This window comes from Maylandia zebra, linkage group LG19 (genome assembly GCF_041146795.1).
Source record: "Maylandia zebra isolate NMK-2024a linkage group LG19, Mzebra_GT3a, whole genome shotgun sequence".
Lineage (NCBI taxonomy): Eukaryota > Metazoa > Chordata > Actinopteri > Cichliformes > Cichlidae > Maylandia > Maylandia zebra.
The window spans coordinates 25,184,046-25,199,721 of record NC_135185.1 but is presented as its reverse complement, the minus strand read 5'-3'; the positions used below and the strand labels follow the sequence as shown (position 1 = coordinate 25,199,721).

Sequence of the window (15,676 nt, the reverse complement as noted above, 5' to 3'; positions counted from 1 at the left end):
GGCTGATGCAAACCGACAGACAATGTTACAGGCCTTTAATGTCACCACTGGTCCTCACATGAAAGAGGCAATGTAGCCCCAAGGCTGGATTTTTGCCACACATGCGAGTACAGAGGGAGGCTGGAGAAGTGAAAACAAATGGAAGCAGAGAGTGGGAGAAGAAAATAAAATAAAAAATCTGGAGAAACAGGAGATGAGAGGGGAGAACAAAAGGCAGAGGGGAAAAAAAACAATGATGGGAAGCTGTAGAGTCAGCCTGATAAAATAAATAGGTGAAAAGACAAAACTAGGAAAAATGAGTCACTCCCTGGGGAGAACAGATACCGATTTTTCCCCAACAATGAAAACGTTGCTTTTGCCGAGCAACACGTTATCAAAATGGAAGGCAACGTAACACAAATAGATGAGACGGATGCATGTACATGTTTGAGGCAGAAAGGAAGAAATGGGAGGGGGAAATAAGGAAAAAAAACTATGTGTATGTGCATTTTAGAGATGCAGACAGAGCAAGATTTCAAATGGTGATGAGGGAGGAGGAGACAGAACCAAGGTCTGGTTCATTCAGAGTGTCAGACGCTCAATAAAAATAAGGTTTCAGGAAGAACTCCCATCACAAACAGCCTAAAGTAGTGTCAGACAAATACTCTCCAGGAAAGCAGAGCAGGGAGCTGAAGAGAGGGGATTAAAGGGGACACAGAGAGAGACAAGTCCATCTCCTAGCAGACTATTCTTCACCTTAAGGTGTCAACAGCAGCTGGCACCTTGGCACCCTGCTCATGGCCACACCTGTCTCTCCTGCTGGGTCTACACACCTTCCATCCCCAGCTGCAATAAATCTTTTCTTCCCTTGGAAGGAAGGCAACTAAAAAGGCAACTAAAAAGAGAAAAAAAAAATATTTTAATATATATATATATATATATATATATATATATATATTTATTTATTTATTTACCAACACAATGCTGGTAATCAAAAAAAAAAAATCTCTTAAATCAACATTTTCAATGTCAGCGAGCTTATGCTGGCACCTTCTGTAATAAAATCTATACACACCAGCCGGAGAGAAGCGGCTGTATTCGTACCCAGGATGTACTGACGCAAAGGGGCGGGCAGTACTTCAGCATACTGTCAAACAGTGTTGTTTATTTTTATTTAAACAACACGTTTTTCTCGTCCAGCAACCACAAGTGCCACAAATACAGGAAAAAAGGACTTAAAAGCCTTTTTCAACCACTACTTTGACAGAGAAAGTGCTTATAGATTTGAAGCTCCTTCAATAAACCACATTAATCATTAAACAGTGACCAAATTATATTTTTTGGTTTTATTGTGGCAGTTTTACTGTATGTCACAGTTTATTATTTATTGATACTATTTAATTAATAGGCTCATTCTTCTGACAGGCATGTATGGAATATAAAACATTAATTAAACAGAGATAATAAAATAAAAGCATGTGGCCAAACTAATAAATCTGCTCTTCTAACCTCTAAGATTTGAACACAAAATAAATACTAGAGTCAGGCCATAACAGAGTACCTGTTATGGTTTCTGTTAGATGTAATGGCACTTTTTGTTTGCCACTGTTTTTAAACAATGTCAACATCTGGCTCGTTAGCATTAATGTGTCCACAGCCGAGAGCAGCTTTCAAACAAACTCTGTTTGGACTTATTCTTCCAAACTTTGCAGCACAAAATGATTGTATTGCCAGGAAAAAGCACCTGTTAGCCTCTAGCTGGGTTTCTCCTGACAAAATGAGCCTTTGGGGTTACGCTCATAAGCACGATTGGTCCGCTTATAGTTAAGGGAACAAGCGTGTTAACTTACTTAGCAGAAGCCTGTATTGTTTCCTGTTATTTCTGGCCATTTGAAAAAATAAAATAAAGCATTTTAATCTTATCCAAATTAAACTACACTTAAATCAAAACAGCTGTCTACTTATTCTTTTTTAAATAAATAATAAAAAAAATAAAAATCACAGTTCTGGTGATTTTCCTTTGGTGGAAGGGTGGGTACCAAGTTTGTTTTTCAATGCAGGAAGCGCATTTATTAACCTAGAGTAACATGTTCATTATGCTGGCCTCATCTGGAGCTGTCTGTACCCCGCCTGCAGTGAACTTTAAGCATGGAGGGAGCCTGTCCAGGAATGAGACAAGACGAGTCTCATTTTGAGACTGAAAACCTTACAAAGAGCTGACCCAACTCCTTCCTGTTATATTTTTCATCTTCCATCTGTCTTTATCGCTTCTGAATGTAGCAACAGAGTCTCAGACTGCCACTTGGCTAACTAGCATTATGTAGGTGGTGAAATTTAGCAAATGTGCAGTTTTTGGTGGTACAAATAGTTTGTGTTACAAATTACAGAACTCATAGTTCAGTAGAATTGGTTACATAATATCAATTGCCTTATACATACAAATTGACATTAATAGACTATAAACTCTTTGATCTGCCATGGTGGTCTTTTTTTCTGCTCACCTATATAATGTATGATATTGTGTCAGGAATACCACCAGCAGTATGCAGCAGCTTTATAAAGTGGTACATCCAGGTCACATTATTAACCAAGTGGTAAATACAGAGTGTAAAAAATTAACTGCAATCCTCTGGGCTTTTTTGACAGATAGCACTTGTGTGCATGCTGCTATGTGAACCGGTAGGAATGACCCAGTGTGTGAGTCTGGCCCATTAGAGCACAAAAAGCCATTGTGCATCATTTGCTGAGAGGAGGAATGGGGAGACAGAGGGGTGGCGTGTGGAGCTGAGGGAGGGGTCAGTGACCTTCTTCATAACCAACCAGATGACCTCATTCACAGCACATAGGAATCCTCTGTCTCCCCCCACTGTTCTTTATCACACTCACCATCCTCCCATTGCTCTCGGAAGCCTAACTCGCCTTTTTTGCTTTCAGCGAACACAATAAATTAACTGAGTGGGGACAAGCTCATGCCCTAACCCTTTCATATAGACGACACATTCTTTCCTGCCAGTTATCCATGTTTTTTATGCCAGTCTTTCCCATGTTGCACAAAGTGTGACAGGGACTCTTTGTTTCGCCAATTAAAGCCTAATCATATGAAAACACCTATTGTTTCTGCTGTGTAATCTCCTCCCAACCCATGCACTGATAAGGATAGGCAGACTTAAGCCTCGCTACAAACAGACAAGCAGCAACAAACACTAAACGAACACAACAGGCTCAAAACTGGTTCACTTTCTGTCACAGAACTTAGTTCATGAGCTGCTCCTGTCACCGTGGGCTGCATGTGCTGCACATGGGCATAAATTATGCTAAGCAAACCATGTTTTGTATTACAGCAGAAGACTGCAGGGCAGACAGCCACTGTAAAATACAACTGTGCAACACATGTAATTGGAGTTGGGCCAGACAGTTACTATGTGTGACTGTGTCACTGAGTCAGAGTAAACCCTGTTCAATCAACTGAACCACTGCTGTACAGGTTGAAGGAACAATGACATAAAAATCTACAGAGGACAAAAAAAAGACTGCTGTTTGTAAAAGAAATGTGTGCACCTCTATCCAAGACAACATAACTCCATCACTACAAACACGAATGAGAACACCAACAACAAGGACAGTACAGGGACTGCTACCTGCAATTAGTGTGACCAGGTGTCCCACTTAATGTATGGCTGCACAGCATTTTTATCCCTCGTCTCCCCGACCCACATATTGAGACAACATACCACACTTGGATTGGTTCAAGCTAACAAAATTCAACACGCGAGTCTCACAAGAAACATGGCTGCCAAAGACATGAGCCGTTTATGGATGAATAAATAGAAAAACTCAGAGATAATTAGCAGAAAGAACAGAAGCTGAAGTAACACTTTTAAACCACTGTAACACTGTGATGACATTAAAACTGTAAGACTATCACTCAGGGGCATTAAAGCAATTTTTAGCTTTTATTTATCCTCGTAGGAAGTTGTAAAATGTGCATTTAAATACAATAAACAACATCTGTTTATGCGCCTGATCCCAAATCTCTAACCTGTCTAAAAATTAAGACCATCTCATGCCACATAAAAATCTTTTCCCCACCACATGTTACAGGTCTGCTACTGGTAACGTGCTGTTTTATTAGATAAGAGGGACAAATGTTGCCTGGTATTAGTAATAGAAACACTTTAAACTTGAATATCTGCTAAAAAAATGATGCTCCTTTACCAGCATCTTAGCTTGTAAACTAAGAGAGTTCATATGCCTATGTCATCTACGCCAGCGGTCCCCCAACCCCCGGGCCTCGGACCAGTACTGGTCCGTGAGTCGTTTGGTACCGGGCCGCGAGAGTTGAGGCTCAGTTGTGAAATGTATGGTTTTCAGGGTTTTTAGCGTTATTTTGTTATCGTTTTTATCGTTAACTCTGTTTTCCTGGGTCTTTTCATGTGTGTTATGAATAAATCTTCTTTTTTTTCGGTACCGGTACTAGTTTATTTTATTTTGTTGTATTTATCCGCAACACCTTAAAGGCCGGGCATAAACCGGTCCGTGGCGCAAAAAAGGTTGGGGACTGCTGATCTACGCCTAAAATAAATACATAAAAAAAGCCTTCCTGCATGATTTGATAGAGGACATCCTCCTTCACTCTGCTGACATGTGTGACAAAACCAGTTTCACAGTCTTTGAAACTATCTTTATAACTGGTAAAAGTTAAATATGTCAAAGGCCTCTCTTGATTAAAAACGAAAGTAATTTAGTACTCATATAACACAATATCGAAGCTTTTACCCAGTATATAAGCATTTAAGAGAAGTCTGCATGCATGTGAAATCCTTAACATTAGGGCTGCACGATTAATCGTTAGAAAACCGCGATCTCGATTCATACTTATGTGCGATCTCATTTCCAAATGACAACGATTTTAAAAAAAAAAGAAAAAGAAAAAAAGACGACGATTGTACCGCATTTTGATCCGGGACGTACTCTGCATGAAAACAAGCGCTCACTCTTCCTGCTCAACAAATGACAAGGGCGGAGCCTTATACCACGTGATACAGAAGCTGTGCCGTGTGATGCTAAAATTAGCAGGGAAAAAACAACGGAGAGCACATCAGGGCTGACGAGAAAGTGACAGGAGAAAATCCGTCCCAGTCAACCACCCAAACATCAATAACGGGAACCTTATACAGCGCTTCCCTATACCTGTCGAACTCCCGCAGGCACAAAGAAATTACGGAGGCTATCACTTATCACCTGACCAAAGATATGGCTCCCATCGACACTGTGCAAAACGAGGGATTTAGGAAAATGATCAACACCCTAGACAAACGCTACACAGTGCCGTCCTGCAACTATTTTTCTATTGTTGCACTACCTGCTCTATACATGCAGTGTCGAGCAACGGTGGAGACGGAATTTCAAGCAGTACAACATTTTGCGGCAACAACAAAACGTGAGAAATTTGTTGTTTTTATGTTTATTTATTGTTTTTATGTTCAGTCTCAACTGTTAGGAAGTTGATGTGCAGTTAATAAGTGCAATAAATATTTATACTGGAAAAGAAAATCGTGAGAGAATCGTGATCTCAATTCTAAGCCAAAAAAATCGTGATTCTCATTTTATGCAAAATCGTGCAGCCCTACTTAACATTGAGGAGATTTCTACAAGATGAACTCAACTTTTTTGTGGGGGTTTGGGACTTCAAACAACATCCTGAAAATATTTATTATATTTACAATTGTTTGGAACAATGCTGACATTATTTCTGGCACCGGTTTGTTTTTTTTTCTCAGAACTGTCAATTCTGTTCAAAGCAGGACCGGAGAAATCTAAAGGGACAACAACATCTAAAGAACAATGCAGCAAGCGTCTTTACAAGAGATCGACTGCATTCAAGATGAAAAGCCGACTGCCCTGGGTAAAAATACAAACAAAACAAAACACGACTCGCAAAATTCTGCATCATTGTGTAATTAGAGCTCCCAAACCAGAAAAAGTCTGTGAAGGACACATCAAACGACATCTCAATCTCTGCCTTATCAAACTGGACGCCAGAAAGCTTGTTTAGAAATGTCTTTAAGACAATGACACGTTTGAAATTAAAATATAAGAAACAGGTGAAAAATACAAAAACCATAATAACTCATAATAACAATATATAAAAACTGCAGCTTTAAGGCAGCAGTGCAGATGCCAGATTAAAAGTTGGCATTGAAGCAAATGGCGCAGTATACAGGCTAAAGGCATCATTTTGCAAAATTATGCAATTTACAGTGAAATTTTTACAGCACGTTGCACAATGACACAACTAACAAGCAACAGTACTGTGAATAGTAGAGTATGGCTTTTGAAATGCAAGGACGGAAAACGTGTTGAAAGCACGGTGGCAAAATGCTCAGTAGTGATCTCACTGCCTCCTCCTACTTCACTTTCTTTGGCCCCTACAGGAGGTTATGGCAGCACTGCCTGCTCTTGCCAAGCTTCACAGAAACAACAAGGGCTGCTGAGGAACAGTTAAATTATTCATCTCAGATTCATCAGCCTGCGACTAGTTAGAAACCCCTGCAAAGGCTGAAAACCACAGGCAGACTGATTTAACGCTGGGTGTTATGAATAGGAAAGGGCCAGAGGACGCTTTGGGCAAACGGGGGTTATATGAGAGTATAGAAACTTTACAAAGCTAAAAAAAAAAAAAAAAGGGGGGGGGGGGGTAAGAAAGAACGTTTCTGCACTTTGATATTTCCACAGGAGTTGAATCAAGTTTCCTGTTGCTGGCTGTTAGGGAAAAAAAATTTCACAGAGTCAAAGACAAAGTTATTCATCGAGCATTTCCAGGCATTTAAAGCAAAGGAGTAATTCCTACGTGTCACGGTGGCATTCGCATTAAGCCGAGCTAAAACACTCTATGAGAGCAAGTGTGGGGAAAACAAACACCAGGCTGGAGGTTAAGTGTTCTGACTGTGCTCCGGTGAAATTCCTGAGCTGGCTGCCAACGTTCGCTTTGCCATTCCTCCTCTGAAAGGAGAAAGAAAATGAATGCAGATCGGTGGGCGAGTGAGACGGGAACAGAGTGAGCATTCAGCCCTTTTTTTTCCCCCTCATCTCCTTTTATGATAAAAATAGGGGACGAAAACAGGATATGGTGCTGGTCAATTATAACCAGTGTATGTGTTGGGACAGTTCAGACTTTAAAAACAGAGTGGAAAGGGGAAAAAGAGAGAAAATGAGGTGGACTTCTGTGAGTGAGGCCAGTGGGAGAGCTGTTTGAGGCATGCAAAGAATGTAGCAGGGTGGGGCCCATACTTCTGTAACTGAGAAATATAGCGCAAGTTGCGTATTTATATAAATGTGCAACGGAGGAACCAGATAAAAGGTGATTCATTGTGTAATCTAAAATAAGTAATAAAAATAAAATAAACAGACAGGCTCACCTCTGTGGGTCTGGAAACAAAAACAAAACAAAAACAGAGCTTGTCACCACAGCAAGAAAACAGCTCCCCCTCCCTCCCCGTGCCTGTCTGAAGGAAAACAAACCACTGAGTCCCCCTCTTTATAGCACTTTCCTGTCTGAAGCAGGCATGACTTCCTGGATATGTTATTCCATCAGACACAAAAATTTAAGACAGATTGTAAAAGCTGACAAAACTTGGGTCAAATGCAATGGTGGAGCTCTAGTTTTAGAGACGGGAACAAGTAACCCAATTTACTGAACAAGTCTGTGTCAGGAAGCTGTTGTAAGATTACGACATCCCTCAGTTCATCTTCCGCTTTAATCCTGCTTGTCATCATCTAATGAAACACAGAAACAAGTATGACTCCCACTTTAACAAGAACCACGATTTTCCAGGAAGATTTCCGGTCCATCTGGTTACCTTACTCTCTTATTGCTCATTCTGATGCAATGGCTCTGCTTTTAGGGAAAAATAAAGAGAGATAAAACTGCCTGCAGCCATGTGTGGCCTAACAGCCAGCAGCATCATAAGGAAAGACACTTAGTCTTGGCGACACAAGCCTGATAGTCAGCCAGGCAGTTGGGGCAGGGCACGAAGACAGGAGGCCAGGCAGAGAAATCGCTGATAAGGAGTCCCCAGCACTCACGGGATTGAGTCCTGAGATAAGACCCTGGAACTGTCAGTGGATGACTTTATCATACAGCATCCACAGGGTGGGAGTGGTTTTCTCGGGGCGAGAGCAGCACCAGGGGAGCAAGATGGCTCCAGGGCCAGAAGCTGCGGTGGGGGTAGGCAGAGGTACAACAGAAGAAGGTGTCAAGCAAATGCTGTGACTCTGTTTCCTTCTACAAACCCTCCACATCACCCTGTCAGACTTGTGCCACCACCTAATTTATTACCAGGGAGGAGAGACCGCGTAAAGGAACCACATTAGGGCCAGAGTAAGGCCCACTAGTGTGTCTACCTGATGTGCATGCACAATCGTATATATGCAACTGTTTGTGGTACATCAGGTATGATTCTCTACTGGATTATATACAGAGTTTCTCCTGTCTCAAAATCGGACTTTAGGGGGAAGGGGTGGATGAAAACACATGTACAGCAAGCACAACTGGGCCAAATGTAGTTAAGGGAATGAGTCTGTGTTACTATACTAAACAAAGATCTGTTTATTTCCCTGATATTTCTGGTAAAAATGCTGTTTAAAGAGAGAGGACAGATGGCTTGAAAGAGGAGTGAAAGAAGCCATCTATGTCCACTGTGAGCAACCATCTTTGAACAGAGGCGGGGGTTTACGACACCAACTCTCTGCCATCTATAATCCAGTTTTGAGATCCCTTCCCAGACACCTTAACGCCCACTCACATCCTGGGCCATCTGACCTCAGGAATTCGCATGATAAGGTGGGGCCAGGTTTCACAATGAACACACCCAAAACTCTGGTTGATTGGGACCCACACCCAGTTTCACACCTAGGCTCAGGCGATTAGAGGATCATCAGGGGGTCCTTTTGTCCCTCTGTGGGGGGATACTCCCACTAGGTTTATATCTGGGACTCTCCACCATTTGACCTTAGAACGGAAGAAGCTTCTCGGATGAGAGGTGAAACGTCTTCAAGCAACTTAAAGAAGTCCAGACGCTTTTCTTTGCAAGCTCCTTTGACTGCTGTTTAAAGAGTTTTTTCCTTGGTAGAAAGTGTTTTAAAAAACAAAAACAATATTCATATGCTGAAAAAACCCACATATAACAGCAAGAGCACGTTTTCAAAGTCACGGGACGTATGCTGGAAGGTGAACCAAGTTTAGTGCTGATCTCAGCACATGAGAACTGGAGGAACACTGGTTCAATGAAACGCTGTAGTGGTACACTCCTAGCATTTCTAGATTATCGGTAGATATGAGAAGTTAAAACAAAGAAGTTAAAAGGTTAAACATTGCTGCCCTCATTAGCTGGTATCTGAAATAGAGCTTGCTTGAGATTATTTCATGTTTTGTTAACATACGACACAAGGGAACTAGTGGAACTATCATGTTACGACACTGCCTGTTGCTAGCCGTAGCTGCGGCCCCAATGGACACTGGCGCTTCTTTCTCGCCCTCTCTCTCTGACAGAAACCATTGTGGTCCTGTTGTTGTACCTGTAGAAAAATGACCAGATGTATGACAACTGCAGTAAACTAGTATTTAACTACGCAAAAGTAGCAATATAGCTACTGTACAGGTGTCTGGGTGCAAGCTTGGAAGAAAGAAAAACTGCAGCTGCTAATGCTTGCCGCTCTTATCTAATATTGTGTGCATGCAATGCGATGCATGGATCAAAGAGCCACAGAATTCAGCAACATTTAAAACACAATTTTATTCTATAAGAATATAATTAAATGTTTTAGAGAACTGTTAAATACTTTTAGACTAGCTGAGCATCTGGAGCTGGGACAACCAGGAACATCCCTGCTATAGACACCGAGAAAGGCAAAGTAATGATCAGTTTACCGTAGTTCTTTATTGTTAGATAACATATGCAGAAAAAACCCTTCAGAGTAATTTACCTGCCGACAGCTATATAAGAGGCACTGTGTGGGTCATATGCAGAATAACCAATAATCATAATATACTTATTGAGCAATCAAAATAGTTATTGGATTCCGCTCTAGGGGATTTAACAGGTTTCTGCTTGCAACAACAGCCTTGGCCTAACACCCCCCAACTTTATCTGTGTTCCCTTACAGCTCTGAGCACTATCTCACTTTGTGAGCTGTGCTCAATCTTGTTAGCTGCTAAATTGATTGCATGTCAGAGGTTACTGCAGGTCCAGCCCTGTGCCGAGGAACGCCAAGGGTCAAGCTACAGTGGGAGGGCAGTGCAGCAATGGCAGACACAGGAATACAGGGGGAGGAGAGGGGGGACTGCTATACACGAAAGACTGACAGAAATGTGGGACGTCAGGTAGAGAACAGAATTCAGACTTCCAGCAGTCACCCATTTATCACAATCTGTTCACTAAAACAGCTGTTCCCTGAAGACCAATTCCCCACAAACGCACCACAGTGGACAGCAGACTGTTTGTCCTCCAGAATGCTGACAGCTCTCACAGGAATGTCCTGTTAAAACGTGACACACAGAAATAAACAAGCAGACACTAAAACTGTATGCAAAGGGAAATGATGTAGCTAGGAACAAGTGGCACATTGCACCACGTGGCTTCACCGCACAATTGCACATTTAATCTATTATAGCAACAATCCACAAAAATAGGCACATTGCTAAGGCTGGGTATTGTGGCCCAAAATGCTGATTTTCCATTTTGGAGGCTAATGGATGATTTACTACGTCAATGTATTAGTTTACTCGCCACTCAAGACAAATCGTGACTCAAAAACAGCTTATTAAAATAAAACTGAAGGCCTGCACAAAACAAACAAAGAAAACAGCACCACTAGCAACTGCTAATGTTTACATATTGCAATTATAAAGAAAAACACTAAGAGCAGCTGGGCAACAATAACAAAATAGCGAGAGGGAGTACAATGTTATTCCCACCAAGCTAATGCTTGTGTAATTTCTCTTTGCTGGTGCCCGGTCTTGTTACACAAAATGAAAGTAAGACCACTAATGTTAGCCATTTTTAAACTGTGGTTTTGGAATTGAAACAGAAGCTAACATGTGAATCGCATTGCTCCCATTTTACAACATGCCTTTGTCTAAAGTCCTGAGCAGCTCTGCTGTGCAGCTGCTGTTAGTTTTCAAAAACTTTACATGTCTTTGCAAAACTGACCAATTTTTATATCTGTGGAGTAATCTGACTACATTTCTTCATCTTCATTTCATCATAACAGGAGCTCAGAATAAATATATTGCTGAGAAATCTGACTATTTTGCCCACCCACAGACACTCATCAAACTTCATGGCAACAACTAATAAAAATCTTGCCTTCAACATTTCCCGTACTTCACTACTAGGACTGCATTTCTAGATGTTATACAGTCTGTCTCCTTCTACCAAGAGAAAATATAGCAATTTGAAGCAGCTTGTTGGCAGGCAGATCGTAAAGAGAAATAAAAAAAACTCCACAGCAGGTGTCACCTCAGGGAGATGAACAACTGCAACGGAAGGGGATTTCAAAAAGGGGGGCACGTCAATCGGCCAGAGTGACCTTGAGGGACAACATGCATGCTGGGAAAGTAACGGGGCCGTCCGTGCACGCAGGCTTGCTAAAACAGGGCGGGAGCGGTGGTCACACAGGAGGGTGGTGTCGGCTTTCTTGCGCACATGGAAACAGCTGTGTAGACATGCACAAAATGCTGGGCGGGAGGGTGGGGTGGGGGAGATGAGCAGCTGTCGGAAGGGTGCACTGAGAGATGGGAGGAATTGGGAGAGTTTAAAATATTCAACTGCAACTGGTTATATTTTTGCTCTCATTAGCAGCACTTAAATCTGACAAAGGAAGGCGTTTAAGCCGTTCAGTCACATTTAAGCCCACAAAACAGACTCAGAAAGCAAAGCCCATCCTCTGAGAATTAGTTTTAAACAATACACAAAAAACGTCCAACACTAATGTAAAGCTTTATCAACAAATTAGCACAGTCATTAACTTTTTGTTGTTTGGCACAGTATACTTGCCTTCATGGGACACCTTCAATGTGCAAGAAATGGCTGAGATATCGAAGGCACGTAGCATACTCCGTGGGGAAAACAGCGTAACTTGTTAGGTCAAATACAAGTCAGACCTCAGTCTATCCAGTCTGACTAGAGATGAAAGAGAGATGCTATCTTTACTACTCAAATGTCAACTACCAACCGCCATTAAAAACTTTTTTTTTTTTTTTTTTTAAATCACAACTCTACACTACTTTTCTGAACTTCGGGAGGAGCAGACATCCAACATCACATGAAACGCAACATAAACAAGCCTGATTCTACTAGATGTGGTGGGGCCTGCTTACAATATATACAAGGGGACGAGGGGACCGAGAGGAGGTCTGCTCCAAATACCACATCAGAGTTTTGGCCCCCTCCACAGGGAGATGAAACCAAACAACAGAAGAAGCCAGACAGTCAGTCAGACAGGCCTTCACTACCATCATCTGATACACACATGCAACTTTTAGCAGCAGGGTAAAGTTTGGGCTGGTGCCGTGGAAACCCTCAAAAACATCAGATGTGCCGTTTTAGAGGAGCGAGACTGGGAAGTTACAAGTGATTTCTTAAACACCAGAGGACTGGATGGTTTTGCAAGTTTTTTAACAACGGGCGCTGCAACGAAGCATCAGACCAGAGCACCGAGTCGCTTGCAGAAAGCAAATGCAATTTTTATCCAACTCCTCCTTGACTTAAGAGTCCGTTTAATGAACACAACTGGGAACCTTTATCAGCTCAGCCTTTTTAGTATTCCTGAGATGCAAACAGATACATTTTAGTTGGCCCCATGTATAAAAAGTCAATAGACAGAAATGCATTATTTGCATGGAGTTCTTTCTTTTTGAGGGGTTAACTCAAAAGTTTACCAAAAGCAGCAGGGCTGAGCTGTTAACAGTGTGGATGAGAGGAAAAAAAAATAGGAGAATACATCTGCTTCCTAACTCTCCCTCAAATGAAAACACCAACACACCCAGCAGTCCCACATGACTACAATAAAAGTGCAAGATATTTCATCAGTTTTGTGAAGTATTTATGGGGTGTGGAGACGATCAAATTGGAGGCCGAAATCATTAAAAACAAAAAAATACGTGTGCATTGCAGAGCTGCAGATTTTCTGAGAACATCATGCATAAGAGACTTTAGCAAGCCTCAAACTAAATAAAAAAGACGAAGAAGTGCAATTTTCTACTAATAAAAAAGCACTATAAAAATGTCCTATAGGCAAATGAGAAGACTTCACTATTTACTGCACCAAAGCAGCACCCAGGCTTAAACTTAAAGTCAATGTACATCCGTTTAGCGTTATGCAAGCTTTAGTTTCATAGTGGCAATAAGTAAACAGCTCCGCATTTGTCTTGTTTATCGCCCATCAAGACGGCCAGAAAATCTTTGCAGACCGGTTTAGCAACTACATACTACAGAGCCTACTCATCCAGACATGTTACCGAAACTCATAGGCATGCGCTACTTTCAGGTCCTCTTTCCTCTTAAGAAATAGCCCGTTCATGCTGTAGCTTACGGGGTAGTCTTATTTTTAAATTCATCGTGATGTCCGATCCAAAGCTACACACGAAATGCATGGGGACAGTCTGCCAGGGGGCTGTGGCGCTCTCTAGTGTCCCCAGCTCAGTTACATAAACCACAGGTCCAACCTTCCGCTTAGACCAGCTTATGATAATGATACTATCAACATAAACGGCAAACAATCCTGGGTTATCAAAGCCACAGGGGGTGCCAAAATCAGTGACAGGGCGCAGGAAACAAATTCTGGCTGCCAAATCCAGCCTGGACGGCGCCGCTGACAAAAAAAAGGGCGACGCAGTTTTGGTAGGGCAAGCTTGACTGGTTAAAAAAAAAAAAAAAAAAAAAAAAAAAGAGGGGAAAAAAGAAAACACGACGGCAGCTGCAGCAGGGGAAGGAAATACAGACAAGCCCCCCTTCTAGGTTTTAAGGCAAATGTTGTAGTAGCCAAAAGAAGAGGGAGAAAGACAGCGGTGCCGCGTTTAATGAAAAAGTTAGACGGCTGAAATAATCTTCCGAGTACCGCCCCCCCCCCCCCTCCTCGCAGCAACTCAGTGGCCATTGTTTGGGCAACAAGCAGAGACATTCCGCCGTGCTGTTAGACTCGGCCGCTGGGCAACAACTAACACGACCCTCGGAGTAAGGCAAAAAGAGAGGAACACGAGCAAACCCAAACACCCCCCAACGTGTGTTTATAGCAGTGTTAAGCACAGCAATTGCAGTCTGTTTATTACATACGTGGCCAAGTTAACGCCACTGCCTGGTTCTTGAAGAGTTCAGCAGACACCCAGACAGGCTAGCTGAAAATGTTGCTAACCCGAGCGGCTAAACTGCTGTGTGGAACATGTGGAACCAGGGCCCCAGAGATTGTTCTTTTTTTTTTTTAAACTGAGAACAACATTTGTATAACCTGAAATAAATAAAGATATTTTTATATCTTTATTTATTTTTATAAACTTGCCTGTTAACACGTCTGACAACATGACAGTGATATGCGATTTTTATTTCTTAGGCAAGTAAGAGAAAGTTTTCATCTCGTCGTCACAAAGTCAAGAGAGCAGCAGAAAACTCCGGTGGACTCGGAGCTCAGGGAGAAACAAACTCGCTCCGGTAGGATACTAGTGCGTTTCTTGGGTTGTATTGTGGGGCAATTCTCACTGGAAGTTGGTACTACTACGCCTGCCACCTCCTGGAATATCGGGGTGCCCTCTGCTAGTGTATCCCCGGGTTTCGCTAACGATTTGCGGCAGGGATGCCCAGCGAAGCCGTGCCGACACCGGACTGCACCGTGGTCATGCTTTAACCCACTCCCCCACCTCTCCAACGAGGAGGGTGTCTCTCCAGAAGGCCACTTACCTTCATCCAGAAGCCTCTCTAGGTGTGTGAAGATGCCGCAGAGATTTGGCAAACTGGTCATGAGCTTCTTCTCGTTCAATAATTGCATTAAATAGTCGGGACTCGGCCTCGGTCGCTCCTTCACTTCGACCTCTCCGACCATCATCTTTGCGGCGAGAGCGGAGAACAAACCACCGCGAAGCACAGAATCCTCTTTTAAGGAAAAGAGAAAAAAAACGAAAAAAGAAAAAAAAACTTGCGGCTCCTCGTTTCCCTCCTCCTGATAATCAGAAGACTCTGTGAGACCCCCCTAAAATCAGGTTTGGTTTGTTCTTGTTGTTTGAGTGGAGAGGGGGGACAAAAAAAAGAAACCGTTATCTCCCTTCCACAGACTCGTGCGCTGTACTCTCCTCTACGCCGTGTGCGCTCGGGGACGTTCGATTCCACCACTGTAGGCGCGAGAGCCTGTTCCACCGGAAAGGGTCCGCCCTCCTTAACGCTCATTGGACATCTTGCTTTACAGAGTAACCAATCATTCCTCAGATCCGAGCTACAGGGGCGGAGTCGAGTCGTTAGCGGAATGACGGACGGGTATTGTAGCCAATGAGACGCAGTGCGCAGGAATGCACATAATGCTTCTAATATGTTGTCAACAGAATAGAACACATTTACCTCCTCCTTCCCCCAAACTAACAGCAACATTTTCCAGATTTAATCTTAGTCTCTCATTCTTTGTTCCTTAATAGCCTGACACTGCCATAAGTAAG

The 15,676-nt window shown here is 42.5% G+C and overlaps 1 protein-coding gene across 5 annotated transcripts in view; it reads right to left on the bottom strand.

The window, feature by feature from the left end:
• qkia (QKI, KH domain containing, RNA binding a) overlaps nt 1-15,351 on the bottom strand; it is an 89,799-nt gene extending 74,448 nt beyond the window's left edge. For all 5 annotated transcript variants that reach the window (XM_004540407.4, XM_076877543.1, XM_004540406.4 and 2 more), the window contains exon 1: nt 14,931-15,351. In XM_004540407.4, coding sequence (XP_004540464.1) covers nt 14,931-15,075 — 145 coding nt within the window. In that variant the 5' untranslated portion in view covers nt 15,076-15,351. The remainder of the gene's footprint in view (nt 1-14,930) is intronic.
• Between the last annotated feature and the right edge of the window lie 325 nt (nt 15,352-15,676).